The following is a 15371-nucleotide window of genomic DNA, read 5'->3' as shown; positions in this document are numbered from 1 at the left end:
AATAAAATGTATTCAGTACCTTGCAAATATAAAGTACAACAAATTAGTCTCCGTTGCAATGTTTCATGCGCTAGAGACCCTACTTTTGTTAATTAATAATAGTAATGAAACTGACCTATTTGGTACATTATAAATTTCACTATGTTGCAAATGTTGTTGTTGTGTGTTACTGTATCCAACACAAGCATTTTTTTTTTTAATTAGCTTAATGGGATAAAGGGGAAATCTCATCTAATGAAAGTAAAATGAATTTACTTCCATTAACATGGACTTCCGCAAAGTAACGCCTGAATCTATTTCTTAAAATCTCATCTACTATTATGGTTGAATTTGAGAAATAAATATTATACACATTTTTATTTATTATTTATGTTAAGTAATGTCATTAACATTTCATTTTATTTAATGTAATATTTTGTCTTTAAAGTCTTGTAATTATAGAATGCCCAATGGTAAAGACTATCTGCAACTGCTTGTAAAAAAGCACAATGGAGTGTGTCTTTTTACAAGACAGTTTGTAAAAGAGCTCAATGGAATGTGCTCTTTTACAAGCTATTCTCCTCCAGGCCCATAAGGTTCTGTCTAAAGACAGTCTAGAGTTGGCATAATGGAAGTATTTGTGACACCAGCCAGTGACCAATCATCTTGTGTGCAAATAGATGGTCAAGCTGGTATCTCTCCACTGCTATGATGAAGTGACTTCTTCTTGAAGATTAACCTGACGATGATGATTAGGAATAGGCAGATATCATAGGAAGGATATCAATTCGTATACACTACTGAGCATGTGTTTACCTAAGAGGGTTTATGCTGTTTTCCATGATACCCACACAGTAGATCATGTCAGTGTGTGAGAAATTAGTAATCTATACAGTCTACTTCTCCCATACGTATTTGAGTATTTGTTAAACAAAATAGATTTCAATTGAACTGGAGTTCAAATTTAATTGATTGGAAGTGTATTGCGTAGCAAGGTAAGGTATAAACATTATTTTGTTTACAACTGTACTCCTTTATGTGATATTTAAAATACACAAATGGTATGTTGTTTTGTGGAGTTTGTGACAATGCAGTGCATATTGATATTTGTCATTAGCTTTGTTTAGCTTGATGGAGTTGACTAATATAATTGTGGCAAGAAATCTTCAAGGAAATGTGTGGCATCTTCAGTACCTTGCTTGTTCTTATCAATGGAATCTGCTATTTGATGAACAGTCGGGAAACAAGATGTTTTTGAAGTGTAATTTGGAGATATTTCAGTTTCAAGGAGTCTCAAAATAAATATTTTGTTCGGAAAATTTACTTCAGAAGTGATAAGAAAACTTTAATAGTTCTTCAGAAGTGGTGTATATTAATATGGCATTGGAAGTAGATCTTTAAACTGATCTAGATATTATGTAGACATAAAGGAATTTAATTAGATGAATTATTCATAATTCAATAAGTCAATTCATTGACTTTGACAACTTCGGCATAACATTTGCACTTCAAATACATCTTTATTTCGTAGGTAAGTAAAAATAAACACTTGAAATCGTAACATTGATTAAACTACTACACACATTCCTTCAAAAAGAATGATTTGGATGCCTTTCAGCGACCAATAACCAAAGTGAAAAATGACCATGGTACTAAAATGACCATGGGGCTAAAATGACCATGCTACTAAAATAAACGTGGTGCTACAATGTCGTAAGGCAAATTACATTGAGAAGAATGAGTTGGAAACTTTGGGGTTTGCTCTTTGTAAATTAACATTAACTGTGGGTACTGGATGCTCCGTGTCCCGAATTTGGTTACTGATAGGACTAATTTAAAAATAAACTTTTCTAAGTTTGTTTTACTTTTGGTGATCTGGGTTATGCCCCGAGTCAACTCAACAACAATGAATTCAACTTTATTAATTTATTATGAACCCGTTCATGTACAGTATTTAAATAGTACCGCACACAAAAATGTCACAATTTTTTTTGCCACAATGGTCTAAGGACCCTTAAGAGGTCCGTATAATGAACGCCGGAGGTCCACGAGGCTACCTAACATCGTATTAATATAAAAATTGTTACACAATATGTTGTGAGTAAACAGGTGCAGTGCACATTTTGAATTTTCGCGCCCTTTGACGGCAATCCATTATTGGAGCGAGCGAGACGCGCGTCAATGCATCCCGCGAGCCTTTCTTATTTTATTTATTATTTACTGAAACATAAAAAGAATTCTTATTAATCTAAACCTGGCGGCACAACAAATACCAGCGTAGGTTTGTCCGTGCACAGCAAGAAGTTCTTCATCTTTTCGGAAAGGGCCTGTAGGCTCTGAAATTTTGAGAGGGGTCCATGACTAGAAAAAGGTTGAAACCCTGGCTTAAATAGATTCAATAGAAAATTTTCAAGATAAATACTATCAATCAAATAAAAAAAATTGTTTTTTGAGATCCATTCTCAAAAAAGGCACATCCCGTAGTACCATAAGCTGATATTTAAAATTACGGTAGGTACACGTCGTTACTGTACATGATCGGGTTAAAGGAGAAACAGACATAAGAAATTATCAAGGAAAAAACCTAGTATTCTATTGTAAAATATCAACATTGAAGACTTTACTGTGCCTTTGAACTAATTGTCCATATTGTAACACAAACAAGGGCAGAGTTAATGTTCAGTGCATGATCACATCCATACTTGGTACCGTGCCAAATGTGTCTTTTACTACAATTTTTTCCTTCAACCTACCTACTACATGTTTAGTTCGTTATATGTTATTATTATTTTGTTCTATTCAATCCGTAGTCAGTGTCAGGAACAATGTGCCAAACTGTTGAAAGATTGTTTTTGAACTTGAAGTTTTGACTTTGGGTTACGTCGTCGAGTCTGGACTCGAGTGTCGTCGAACTCGGCTAAATAGAAAAAGGCGGAATTCTCTAAATCAACGATAATATCTTTGGGGAGTTTTGAACTGGTTTAACTGGTCGTAATGTCTACGGGTCGTATTCCAGAACTCTTGATTTTCAGTGCTCACTGCAATACTCAAGTCCTGACTTGAGTATTGAGTAGACTTCTGGAATACGACTCTAAGTGTCGTATTCTAGAACTCTACTCAATGCTCAAGTCAGGATTTGAGCAGACTTGAGTATGATTTCAAGCACTGGAAATACGACCCTAATACCAAGGACTTGAGTATGATTTTGATTGCTTTGAATCATACTCAAGTCCTGACTTGAGCATTGAGTAGAGTTCTAGAATACGACCCTTAGTCTTCAGTGGCCTAAGTAATTATCTCCCCGACTATAGCGATGCGCGATTGTGAATAATTTCGATATTCGACTCGTTAGTAATCTCTAATCATGTCAAATTAGTAACCTACTAATTTTCGTATTCGAATGATTTGAATGATCATTCATTACTAATTAGTAGTACTAATCCATAGATTCCATAGAGCATTTCTGCTCGTGATAATCTAGCGCTCTCTGATATATAATAAACACTGTAAATGTGATGGGACAGGGATATTTTGTGGTTTGGACATGATGAATGAGGTGTTCCGATGTAATAATCATTCGACTCGTACACTCGATCGAATGGCAGGGGCATTCGGTAGTTAATAATTCGACTCGAGTCGAATGATTGTGCTTGGATTCGACTTAAGCGAATGATTTGCCCATTCGAATGATTAGTATTAGTAACATTCAAAGTCGCGCATCGGTATCCGACTACGCCGTAGAAAGCGTCATGGAATAATTCTAGTCGACAGGCAAAGCTTGAAGAAATGTCACTGAGGTTTTACTGCGACAGCTGTCTACTGAACACGACTAAATTTTGTTTTAACCATACTACAGAAGCCAGAATTTATATGAACATTCTTGACAAAGTTTTGGAACTTAACCAAACTTAATTAGAATTCGTATACTGCCTTCAAAGTCGTTACTTTAAGTTGGCATTTTGCGTGCCTATACAGGCTTGGCTATACCATTGTCGCGTGTTTACTAAACCAATACTATGGCTTATTAGATGACCGTGAAAATAAGCACGTTCACCATCTTGCTTTCCCTACTTGACCAAATTAAAAAGATGTAGATCACGCCTCAAATTGGGCGAATTATTAGTACCACGAGAGCTGGATGCGTTTCCCTGATTTTAGACAGTTATTAGCATGTAATCCGTGAAATGTTTGACATTGACATTTTATTTCTTTGATTAATAAAAAGTTAGTTGTTAGGCGCTCGCTTGCGCTGATCATGGCTATGTTATTATTTATTCAACTCGGCGATGAGGCGTAATTTTCCCGTGACATTTATTTCAAATGCTGGACAGATGCGAAACCAGTGCGGGGTATTGTGCTACCGGAAAAACAAGCATAAATCGCGCTGTGTCTTGACAATGTGAAAATACTGAGCGAACGATCGAATTTGTTATTTACTCCACAGTGCTTTGTGAAGTACAGTCGTGCCCTAAGATACCTGACCCACCTAAAATACCTGACCTTTTGATTCTGAGAACCTTCTTACGCATTCAATTGAAAAGTGTAACGGAATTCCTGCTTTTTATTTGAAATTTATGTAATATAATTAAAGATCAAATTGACTTAAAACGTTATTCACTAATGACGCAATAAGGAAATCAATCAAAATGTATTTCACGTCTCACGGGTTAAATGTTAAGTTTGCTTAACACCGTTTTTCACACTGATCTACTCAGAACTAAATAGTCGGTTAGGGGTCAGATATCTTAGGGCATCGACTGTACGCACCAATATCAAAGTCACCACTACTGGCTGCGTAATTGTGTGTAAAGGGTGGAATAAGAGTATATATTTTGGACATACTGAAGTTACTAGTAGCGCCTCTAGCGGACAAAATTTGCTCTGATTTGCTATCAAAAGACAATCACAGAAATATGAAATTGCTACACTTTAACATCTTCGTTCGTATTGAGGAAATTCAATTATATGTACCTTAATACGCCCTTGCAATCACGCAACTGACAATAATAATTACTACGTCAACTATTTATAACCCTTTAGTTGACAGGCAAGGTTCTTCCTTTCCATCGCAAATGCGTCAACCCCCCCCTTTGTCTTCACTTCCATTGTTTCAGCTCCCTTCAATAGCACAAAAGGCTGATATTATGTTACTTAAAACACGACCATAGAAAGTATAACATTACATCTCATTGTCTTTTAAAAACAGGTTCAAAATAATCGTTTAATTCCACATTCGTAATTACGACATGTATCCAAACTCGCGTGTTGTGTGTTTGTTTTGTTTCAATTTGTGAAATGTGCGTCGATTTTAAAATATTCTGCCTGTAATTAAAAAAGATGTTAAAAAGAAAAGAACTGACGTGGCATGCGAATCACCGAATTAGGATTCGAGATAATTATACAAATTGGAGGCACAATTCTTGCAGATTGCATTGGAACACGATCTGTGACTGTATGTACTAGGCATCCCGTTACTTTTATGCCATTGTTTTTTTGACCAATACAATCTGGGACAAGACGTAACTAAAAATTTACATTAAATAATTTATTTTAATAACTAATTTGTTTCAAATTCTACATAATTAGGTAGTTCACGTATAATATAACATTGAAATGTTTATTTCATTGGTTATTATTTTTTAATATAAACTGTTAAATTGAGATAGAAATTAGACTCTTTTGACTTTTATTTTCAATCAATAATTTTTATTTAGCGCGTATTTTAATTTAAAAATTACGTATTGTATTTTTTAACGGTTATTCAAATTCTATATTTGAATTATCTTGTGGTATTTTACATTTTCTCGAAAGATCGTTGCGTGATATTATTAAAAAACATTCTTCTCTAATTAACACATTTTGTATTTTATATTTTGTAGACATTGCATTTACTAGCTTGTTAATAACTTTATAACTAACCGTTTTGTTTTTTTTGTGTAACTAATATTACATAATAGTATTAATCTTAAACATATTTCTCTCTTTAATTCTTTGTTCCTTTTTCATAAGATATATTTTTTATATTGATAACTTTATTAATAGCTTGCAGGATGCAGCTTAGTAAATATTTTTAAACATATTTCTACATAATCTATGAAAATCTGTGTCTATTCCTGTCATTTACCTTATTACGTAGAACTAAAATGTAGAACTAAATTATTTGTCTGCAGACTAAACAGTATCTCAAAATGTAACGAGCTTATTTTAAAATTTAATTTGTTATAAATACGGCGTAAAAGCGATTTATAAAAGAAGAGGTGTTTATATGGTTGCCTTAAAATTTTCAAGCTCTTTTCGTCTTAAAAATTGTTTTTCGCCAATAAAGTGAGTTTTATAATTAGTAAACATAGTTATAAATATAATAATAAAAAGGATATGAACGAACGAAAAGAAATATTTGTTTTTTCACAAGTTTGCAAAACTTTGTAGCTTGACTTTTACACATTTTCTTCCCTGAAGAATCGATATATCTTTATTTTATGTTCTGAAATAACTGCAATTTAACATTTTTTTTCAACATTTAACAAGAATTGCCTTACCAGACAACATAGGCATAACACAGATGATTTTTTTGTCTGCCGACCTGTCAAATTCCATGCAGTACTCAATTCAAGATCACGGCAAATTATATATTTCATTTGGCGGACGATAAAGTTGATCATCAGTGTCGGGCCTCATTTGTTATCAAATGCGGAATGTGGAAAACTCAAAAACTGTTCTGTTCGAGAATGTCTCACTAAATCGTACCTGTTCTATTTGTTTTTAATAGAAGGGGACGCTGTTCCAGGCAATGGTGGCGAGACGACGTGGTGTTTTAGCCAGGTGAAAGGCACCCTGGAAGATGACGTCACGGAGGCTGACCTGATCTCTTGCGTTGAATTCAACCATGATGGAGAACTTCTCGCCACTGGTGACAAAGGTGGCAGAGTTGTTATATTTCAGGTGAGAAATGTGTTTTTTTAACAAAGCTAAAGTCAAATAATCTTTATATTGGTAGGCAAATTACACTTGAAATTGACATATTATTGATTAAACTGTACTGCTCATTTGTAAGGCAGATTCCCCTGAGAAGAATGAGTGAGAAGCTCTAGGGGTTGCTCTTTGTAAATAACATTTTTACACACAGACATATCTAGATAGACGCCGCAAGTGTACGTACTTCGCTTGCCCAAAGTAAGTGAAATTCACTTAGTTGCCGCTGCTACACTTCAGAACGCGCTCGACATGTAGTACAACCTCTTGTCTGCATAATATCAAAATGGACCAAGTTGTAAGCCTTGTGGTACACCAATGGGTTCCCACAAAATTCAGCTTTAAATAGTTACGACGTGACCATGGGGAGTCTAATCAAGTCCAAATAGTGTTGATTAGCGATGTTCCTGGAATTTAATAAAAACATACATAGTTATGACAACACATATATCCTGAAATATCAAGTGTGTTTGTAATAATTTGCGTTCAATCGATTACGTCTGCGACTTGATAAAGATTATGTATATGCGAGATAAATAACCATAGACATGATATACCATTGTGATAACTATGTTTTATGGCATTACGTCAGATAAAATTAACTGAAATATTTAAAAAATTCAATTCACTATGTAACTAATTTTCAAAAAAGTTCGGTTAAAGTTTTGATAAACCAGTATTGGTTTCTGTTGAATTAAGCAGCAAATGTTATGGGTATAGCTACTCCTTTCTATATATTATATAGAAAAGAGTTCTATATATTATATAGAAACGAGAAGCTTATCCCTGAAATTTTGCTTTTGTGGCTGTCACAGAGGTATTTACATAGCTGCCTATTTACATAATCTCGCAAATCTACACGTTTGTCTTTAAATAATTAGAAACCCGAAACTTTGTAGTTTTCCTTAATGGTTTTATAAGCAGTAGAGCTTTTTGTGAAAGAGTTCGTCCAGGAAAGTACTGCCATCTTACCTATTTCTGCAGCAACCTGTAATGTGAGCATTACAGCGTTCCGGTTTTGAAGGGAAGGGTGCTTGTGAAATTACAGGCACATGGTACTTGTTATCACGTATCAGGGCGACGGGCGCAATGGCAGTGCCCCTCATGTCTTTGAGATTTAAAGCTTTGACTAGCACTGGAACTGCTGTGAACAGGCGTGTCGCTTATCACCAGGCGTACGACTTGTTCGTCCCGTCGGTTATACCATAAAAAAAAAACTTTTTGATTAAAATAGAACAGCGGATTCTTCTGCTAAAGGCACGACAAAGCAATTCGGTCATACCTAATATCATATAAGTATTCGATTTTTTTATCGTGCAATATTATTTCATATTCGATTACTGTGTCGTGAAATATTATTTCATAATTACGCTATAATATACTTGAATATTTAAATAATAAAAATTGTCACGGAAATTAGATTAGAACTTTAGTTGGAGAATCACCGAATCATGACAGATCCGTACATAATAAACAAATATAAAGGCCTTAACTATACTACCTTACTTATAATCAATATGCGTACGCACATTCGGGAGAAAGTTGACAGACGAGTCAGTCTCTGTATCGCTGTTCATACGCAGAGCAGCTACGCGATTGCAACATGATAAACACTATTGTTGTTTTTACGATCATCATGCAGGACTAGTTATTTATGGTTTGATTTAGTTGTTTTTCATTAAATATACCTATATTTCAGATATAACAGACGCTATTCTAGAACTGATCGACGATCTCCATGGTCGAGTGGTTTGCACACTTGGTTTTCATAGAGTCACCATTTCCGGTCTCAGGCCCTATCCTCGGTCGGGTCAATGTAGTAAACTTACTTTTTTATATTTTTTCGGGTCTAGGTGTTCGTGGTACCGTCGTTTCCTATTTCCATAACACAAGTACTTTAGTTACTTTGGGATTAGAGCAACGTATGTGATGTTGTCTAATATAAAAAAGAGTCTAGACCGCATTTAGATATATCGATCGAGCAGTTAAGATGTTATGGACCGATGGAATGGTCAAATGTATAGTCTGTTCTAATCCATTTTGAACAAAAAGTAAACAAACCTGTTTGGTTAAAATTCTAAAGCAATCCCTCAATAAATCGAATAAGTAACACTTTCACGTGTATTTCGAAGATTTCGACTTGATATGTCATTACTGTTTCCAAGTATATTCTTTTGAATAGCATCGTAAAATAGTATTTGAAAAATGGTAGCCTAAAAGTGAGGTTATTATTCATCTATACTTCTGTGACTTGCCTATGGTTGCATAGTATTGTTCGAAAAAAAAAACATTCGGTTCAATCAATTTAAGTTTAATAATCGATTATTCAATGGAACATTTCAATCGCTATCGAACGAGTATCTAAGTGTAAGGATTTGAAGGATTTAAATTGACATTTTAAATATGCTTATATAGGTTATGTAAGGAAAACCGCTAGTATCACTCAATTGAACAAATCGATTCATTCAATTAATTAATCGATTTGTAATCGGCGTTACAATTTGCCATCACTAAACCGTCTATGGTCGGGCCAGTGACTTTTGTTGCGTATATGTATAAAAATGGACAAAGCTGTAAGCCTTGTGGTACACCAATGTCGTTCCTCACAAAATTTGACTTTAAATAATTATGAAGTCACCATTGGGATTTATTATGTACAATAACGTTTTATTTCTTTGTTACGAATTTGTTTTGTTGTACAATAAAGTGTTTTTACACACTACATACATACAGTTCATAGTACATAAACTACTCAAGCCTACTTTCCTGGACGAACTCTCACAAAGAGCTCTACTGCCATTTAAAATGTATGTAGACGTATGATAGATTGACGGTGGTGATATAATAAATTTGTAAATTTCAATTTTATTTCTTTCACAGAGGGACCCAGCGTCAAAGCAATGTGTTCCTAAAAAGGGCGAGTACAATGTGTACTCTACGTTCCAGTCTCACGAGCCCGAATTCGACTATCTCAAGTCTCTCGAAATCGAAGAGAAGATCAACAAGATTCGGTGGCTCAAGAGAAAAAATCAGGCACACTTTCTACTCTCCACCAATGACAAGACTATTAAATTATGGAAGGTGAGTTTATAATTAAAATCAAATCTATTTTTTTTTATAAAGAACAGCAAAATAACTCAATAACTGACGTTACTTTAACTTTTATCAATGTAATTTGATTGTTATCTGTTTTTGTTTTTTATATAATAAATATTTTTATGGCTTTCCATAAGTAAAATAGATGTTACAATCTTCTAAGAATATTATGAGCCTAGTAGGGCATGGTAATAGTTAAGGTAGTTATTTCATAATCACATGAAATCTGTATTTTATAATAGTAAACAAGAAAGTTTGTAGTTTTGACAAGCTTCTACATTACCTAGCTACTATTACAACTACCTAATTATTAATAAATAATAGCCTTCTAAAAAAGGCCCAAAGGCCGAAATCTTTAATGTTCAGATCGTTTAGTGTGCTTTTTGTTGTCTGGCACATAACCAAACAACGACACCTGTTGCATGGTCTTCTCGGCACTATGAGTACCAGAGCCACATAACTCAATCTGATGCATTTCCCAGAACACCCAGACTAAAATCAATTTAGAAAAGTTCATTTTCCAATTTGATCCTATCGGGAATCAAACCTGGGAACCTCGCACAGAGGTCGTCAGAATGATTACATTCACATTGCAATGCATTATAAGGATTAATAAAAAAGTAATTTTTATGATTAAATAATGTACCAATATGCAGTTCGATGATCCACTTACAAAATCAGAAACATTTCTTCTGAGGTTATCTATAAAGATTAACTTTTTTATAATGTATGGATCGACGAACATGTCGTGCGCCTGGTGGTAAACGACAAGCCTAACAGTTGAAGTGTCACTCAGCTTTAATCGCAAAGATCTAAGGGGCATTGTCATTGCGCCTGTCACCATGAGCATAAAGTTAAGTCCCACGTGGCAGTAGTTTCACCAGCACCTTACACATTTAAAACTTGAACACATTAATGCTCATATTATAGCTCTACCTGCTATTATGTTTAAACATTCCTTCTCTTATCTGCGGAATACCTTAGTCATTTGATGTCTTTAGGGCTCGTGTACACGCTAAGGACGTGCTTCCTACAGAAAAGATGAGAATGGTCTTGTGCACGACAAGAACTTTGTCGAATCTAACCACGAAAACATACCGTGTCTGTTGCAGACGAGAAAATGATGAGTATGCACACGATACGAATCCTTTTGGACAGACTTGTGTAGGGTAAAATGTGTCAGTGCATTACGAGTCTTCCAAGGAGCTGTCGTTTTACTACCGACTGTGGAAAGAAATATGTTGACTACTAAGCAACACCCGTCCACGCTCATAAACGTTCGTTTACTGACAATGCACCTCTCCCCGCCCCATACAATTGCGACAGAGCGCGTCGTGTCGGGGGTAGACAAGATTTTTTTTCTCTCTGGCGCCGAGGCAGAAACTACACGAATTCTTGCATAGACTTTTCTTAGCCCTTAGTATAAAACAAAAGATTAAAAATTATTCGAAGAAGTTTCTTCGGCGGAGCGTTAAGCAATCAAAACCCCTGAGGATACCTAGTAGAGAGGGGAATCACGTGTAGGGGGTATATTTTTGGTGGATATATTTTTGGTGTGGTGGAGTTGAGCTTGTGTTATTTATTTTATCAATTTTATGCGGAGGGGGAAGCTATTAAAAAAAATATTCAACACCAGCGCAGCTGTTTTGGACGAGTTAACCTTCACCGGATTCACGGAATAACAAATTAATTTACTTCCATTTTTATTTACATAGACTTCCACAAAGTAACGCCTGAATCTATTAATTACTTAATCATTTTATTGTAATTTAGCACATCTTATTAATATATTTTTTTACTTCTTGGTGCTTACATAAAAGCAATATGCTCGTCGTGATAATTACGAGATTGTTTTGCAAACGCGTGCTTGTTAGACCCGCATTTCTGCTGGCATAAATGTCATTGTTAATTACTTTGTTTCTAGAATCTTTTCTGTCTTCATTTGTATTTATTTTAACGCGGGTGTTAAATGTGTGCGTTGTCTTTGTTGTGACGTCATTTACATAGACACAACGAGTATTGTTCAATATTTGAAGTGCTGTGTTTTATATATCAATGTTTTATATTGAAAATTACCTATTTTTTATAAACGTTTCGGGCTGGTTCCCATTATTTGACCAAGTTAAAAGACAATGTCAAGTATGAAGCTTCATTCGCATCATGGGTTTTATAATTTGGTCGAGTGTCACTTATTTGACAGTAATTGTTTCGGACGGAGAACGAGAGTAGACAGACCCTCAGGTCCCGTTGTCACGGCTTACTGTGACCATGGTTTGTTTTTTTTAAATAAAAACAAAAATACGCGAAATTCGTAAGGTCTGCCCATGGTCGAGACAGGCGACCCGTAGCTAAGTTGGTACAGCGGGGACTTTGGTTTGGCAGAGACGCGGGTTCGAATCTCGTGTTCGAATTTAGTGTTCGATCTTAACTTGTGGAGTAATTTCACAAAAAATTAAATGGATATCATCATGATTTTCAACAAAAATCAATATACGCGATTTTAGACCCGGAAATAATAGTTCTATTTCCAATGTTTAGTAATCTCGAAATTCTATTAACTCTATTTTTATGTCTTCTGATATTTTTGAGTTTGAAGAAGAGAAAGTCTTCATGAGTATATGATAGATGAATATGATAGATGTTTCAAGAACTCGATATAAATGTTATGGCGTCCAATGTCCATGGAAAATATTCAATATGGCTGCATAAATTGGGAGGTATAGTCGGCTAAATTAATGTGGAATTTTCTCGACAGAAAATTCGGTTGTTAGTAGCAACTTATTTTTTTCTTAATTGACCCGAAACGCTGCCCGCCACCGTTCTCCCTTTCTTTTCTCTCATTCATTCATCTCCTTCGCTGTTGTCATTTACTTTTGTTCTACAGTTGCATTCCTAATATCTTTTTAGTTTTAATTTCTTTAGGCAATGCAAAATAATTGTCATGTTTGACAAGATATATTTTCTTTACCACCATGTGATACGATATTAAGTGTTAATACTAGCACCTGCATCTCAAAATTCAAAAGTAATTTGTCAGCCTAAAATGTAGTTACTAGAGTTGCAATAAATATTCGGTTAGTGTTCGGTATTCGGCCTATTCTTTGGTATTCGGCCGAAATATCTAAAAGCAAGAGGGAAAAATGAGAAAAAAAGAGTAAATTAACATGTAACTAATATCGTCGCCTTACTTTCTCAAACTCATATCTTAAAGCACAAAGTTACTGAAATGCAAAAAATGGATTGTATATAGAAATTTTGCAGGCTGATTTCACATCACATTTCCTTCATATTCACACACTGGCTTTGGCTATTCTTAAAGTAATGTATCCAAATTAACATCCTTGATAAGAAATTTAAAATAAATGGAAAGTTTTGCCATGTCCCGAATGATTATTCTTTATACGATACGAGTTTGAGTAAGTATGGCATCGATATTAACTATTATCTTACATCGTGAGTTCGGGAAAGCGAAATTTTTCGCTTATTTATCAAAAAGAAATATTAACTTTATTTTCGTAAGAGATCTAAAAAGAAACCAAATCAAATGAAAACTGCCTGCTTATTATGTAGTTTAGTCATGAGGAAATAAACGCTAACAAAATCAATCAAGTATGTATTGTTTGCAGACCAAAATAATTCTTTGAAAGTTAATTGAACTGAAGAATTTTAAACAATTACTTTCTTTATTAAGAATCATAAATTTAAATTATAGACTTGAAAATGAAATTACCTTTTTTGTTTCATTGTACGAAGTTGTTTATCATAACTGAATTTAATATAATACGTGGAATTTTTCGTCCCAATTTCCGGACGTGCGTTAATCTGTCCGATATTCGATATTTAGCCGGAGGCAACACTGTTATTTACTCGTATATACCTGAGCCGGTGTAACTTACGAGCGTCGCTTTAACATATAGACAGGTTCTCAAGGGCGTGCTCGTCACATACATGAGCCGCGTGCATGTAAATGACCTGAAACCTAATAATGATAGTGACAATGTGTTCTTCGTGCAGGTATCAGAGCGCGATAAGCGTGTGACAGGCTACAACACGCGCGAGGAGGGGGGCCGCCCGCGCGATCCTTCGCGGATCACACAACTCCGCGTGCCCACTGTGCGCCCAGCCGAACTCATGGTTGAGGCATCACCTAGGTAAGCTATACAACAAAATACGAAAATTTCAGACGTCGATACAGCTAGATTGGTTTACTTCTGCTACTTACACAGTTTAATAACATACGGCATTTTGCTTTGGGGTAATGCCGCCGATTTACCCTATCGTTAAAATCTGGATAAAGATCTCGGGTAAACAGGCTTCGTCTAGGTTAGGGATTTCCAAACTGCAGTCAGCAAACATTACTAATCTGGCCTGCCTTAATATATTTCAATTACAAAGTACATGAGTCACACAAAATAATAATCCATGTTTTTATTTAACATACAATAAAAAACTCAATAACGTGCTAAGCACTTTTCGTTGTAATTTATTATGCACACAACCTAGGAATTCTCTGCCTGCAATTTTGTGTCCGAGCACATTCTTTTTTAAAATATTAATCAATTTCAATCTGGTGGTAAGCTACACGCCTGTCCATAACAGTTGCAGTGCCACTCAAAGCTTGAAATCGCAAAGATCTGAGGGGCACTGCCACTGCACCCGTCACCCTGAGACATAAGTAGACAAGTCCCATGTGCCTGTAATTTCGCCAGCACCCTTAACCCTTTAAAACCGGAATGCAGTTATGGTCACATTACTCCTTGGCGGTAGAAATGGGTAAGGTGGCAGTACTTCCCTGGACGAACTCTTTCATAAGACTCGACTGCTACTAAAACAACATACAACTCGAGAATCTTTAAGATCTGAATCTTCTGGGTGTGCTCGTTCCATCGTATACCCTATCTTTGGTTTAGGGCTAGATAAAAACGGCCACTGGCAAAACGCATGTAGCTCCTCGACCCTTTTCATAAGTAAAGTCGTATTATAATATTGATTCCATCTTCTATGGTATTTGACCACCAGCCTTTTTAATGAAAAATCGAAAACAATTTTATATCTCACAAAGCGAGATAAGTCAGTTGCCATGTTAACGATAGATGATAATATTTGCCTAAAGGGCAGGCAAGCAACAAGGTAGTAACTCTATATTTATATTCCGATTGGTATACCGTAAAAATAATTAATACACGATGAAAATCAAGTGCTGATAAACTTAACATTCACCCCATAAGTTATCTGCTATTAAGTCTTCTATAGAGCCCCAAGATAAGATACCCGTTATTGAACTGGAAAGTACTTGACGTTATTGTTTTAATAACCAATACGAT

At 35.2% G+C, this 15371-nt stretch overlaps 1 protein-coding gene across 1 annotated transcript in view; it reads left to right on the top strand.

The window, feature by feature from the left end:
- The window catches only part of LOC113232625 (serine/threonine-protein phosphatase 2A 55 kDa regulatory subunit B delta isoform), an 81275-nt gene that overhangs the window by 61972 nt on the left and 3932 nt on the right, over nt 1-15371 (top strand). Inside the window, exons 3-5 of the mRNA XM_026467396.1 lie at nt 6767-6921; nt 9832-10032; nt 14062-14198. Of these exons, the coding sequence (XP_026323181.1) occupies nt 6767-6921; nt 9832-10032; nt 14062-14198 (493 nt within the window). The remainder of the gene's footprint in view (nt 1-6766; nt 6922-9831; nt 10033-14061; nt 14199-15371) is intronic.

The sequence above is a fragment of the Hyposmocoma kahamanoa genome, unplaced genomic scaffold (genome assembly GCF_003589595.1).
Source record: "Hyposmocoma kahamanoa isolate Upper Pololo Valley unplaced genomic scaffold, ASM358959v1 76, whole genome shotgun sequence".
Taxonomy (NCBI): Eukaryota; Metazoa; Arthropoda; class Insecta; order Lepidoptera; family Cosmopterigidae; genus Hyposmocoma; species Hyposmocoma kahamanoa.
The sequence above is the reverse complement of the archived record's forward strand: the minus strand, read 5'-3'. Positions and strand labels throughout refer to the sequence as shown.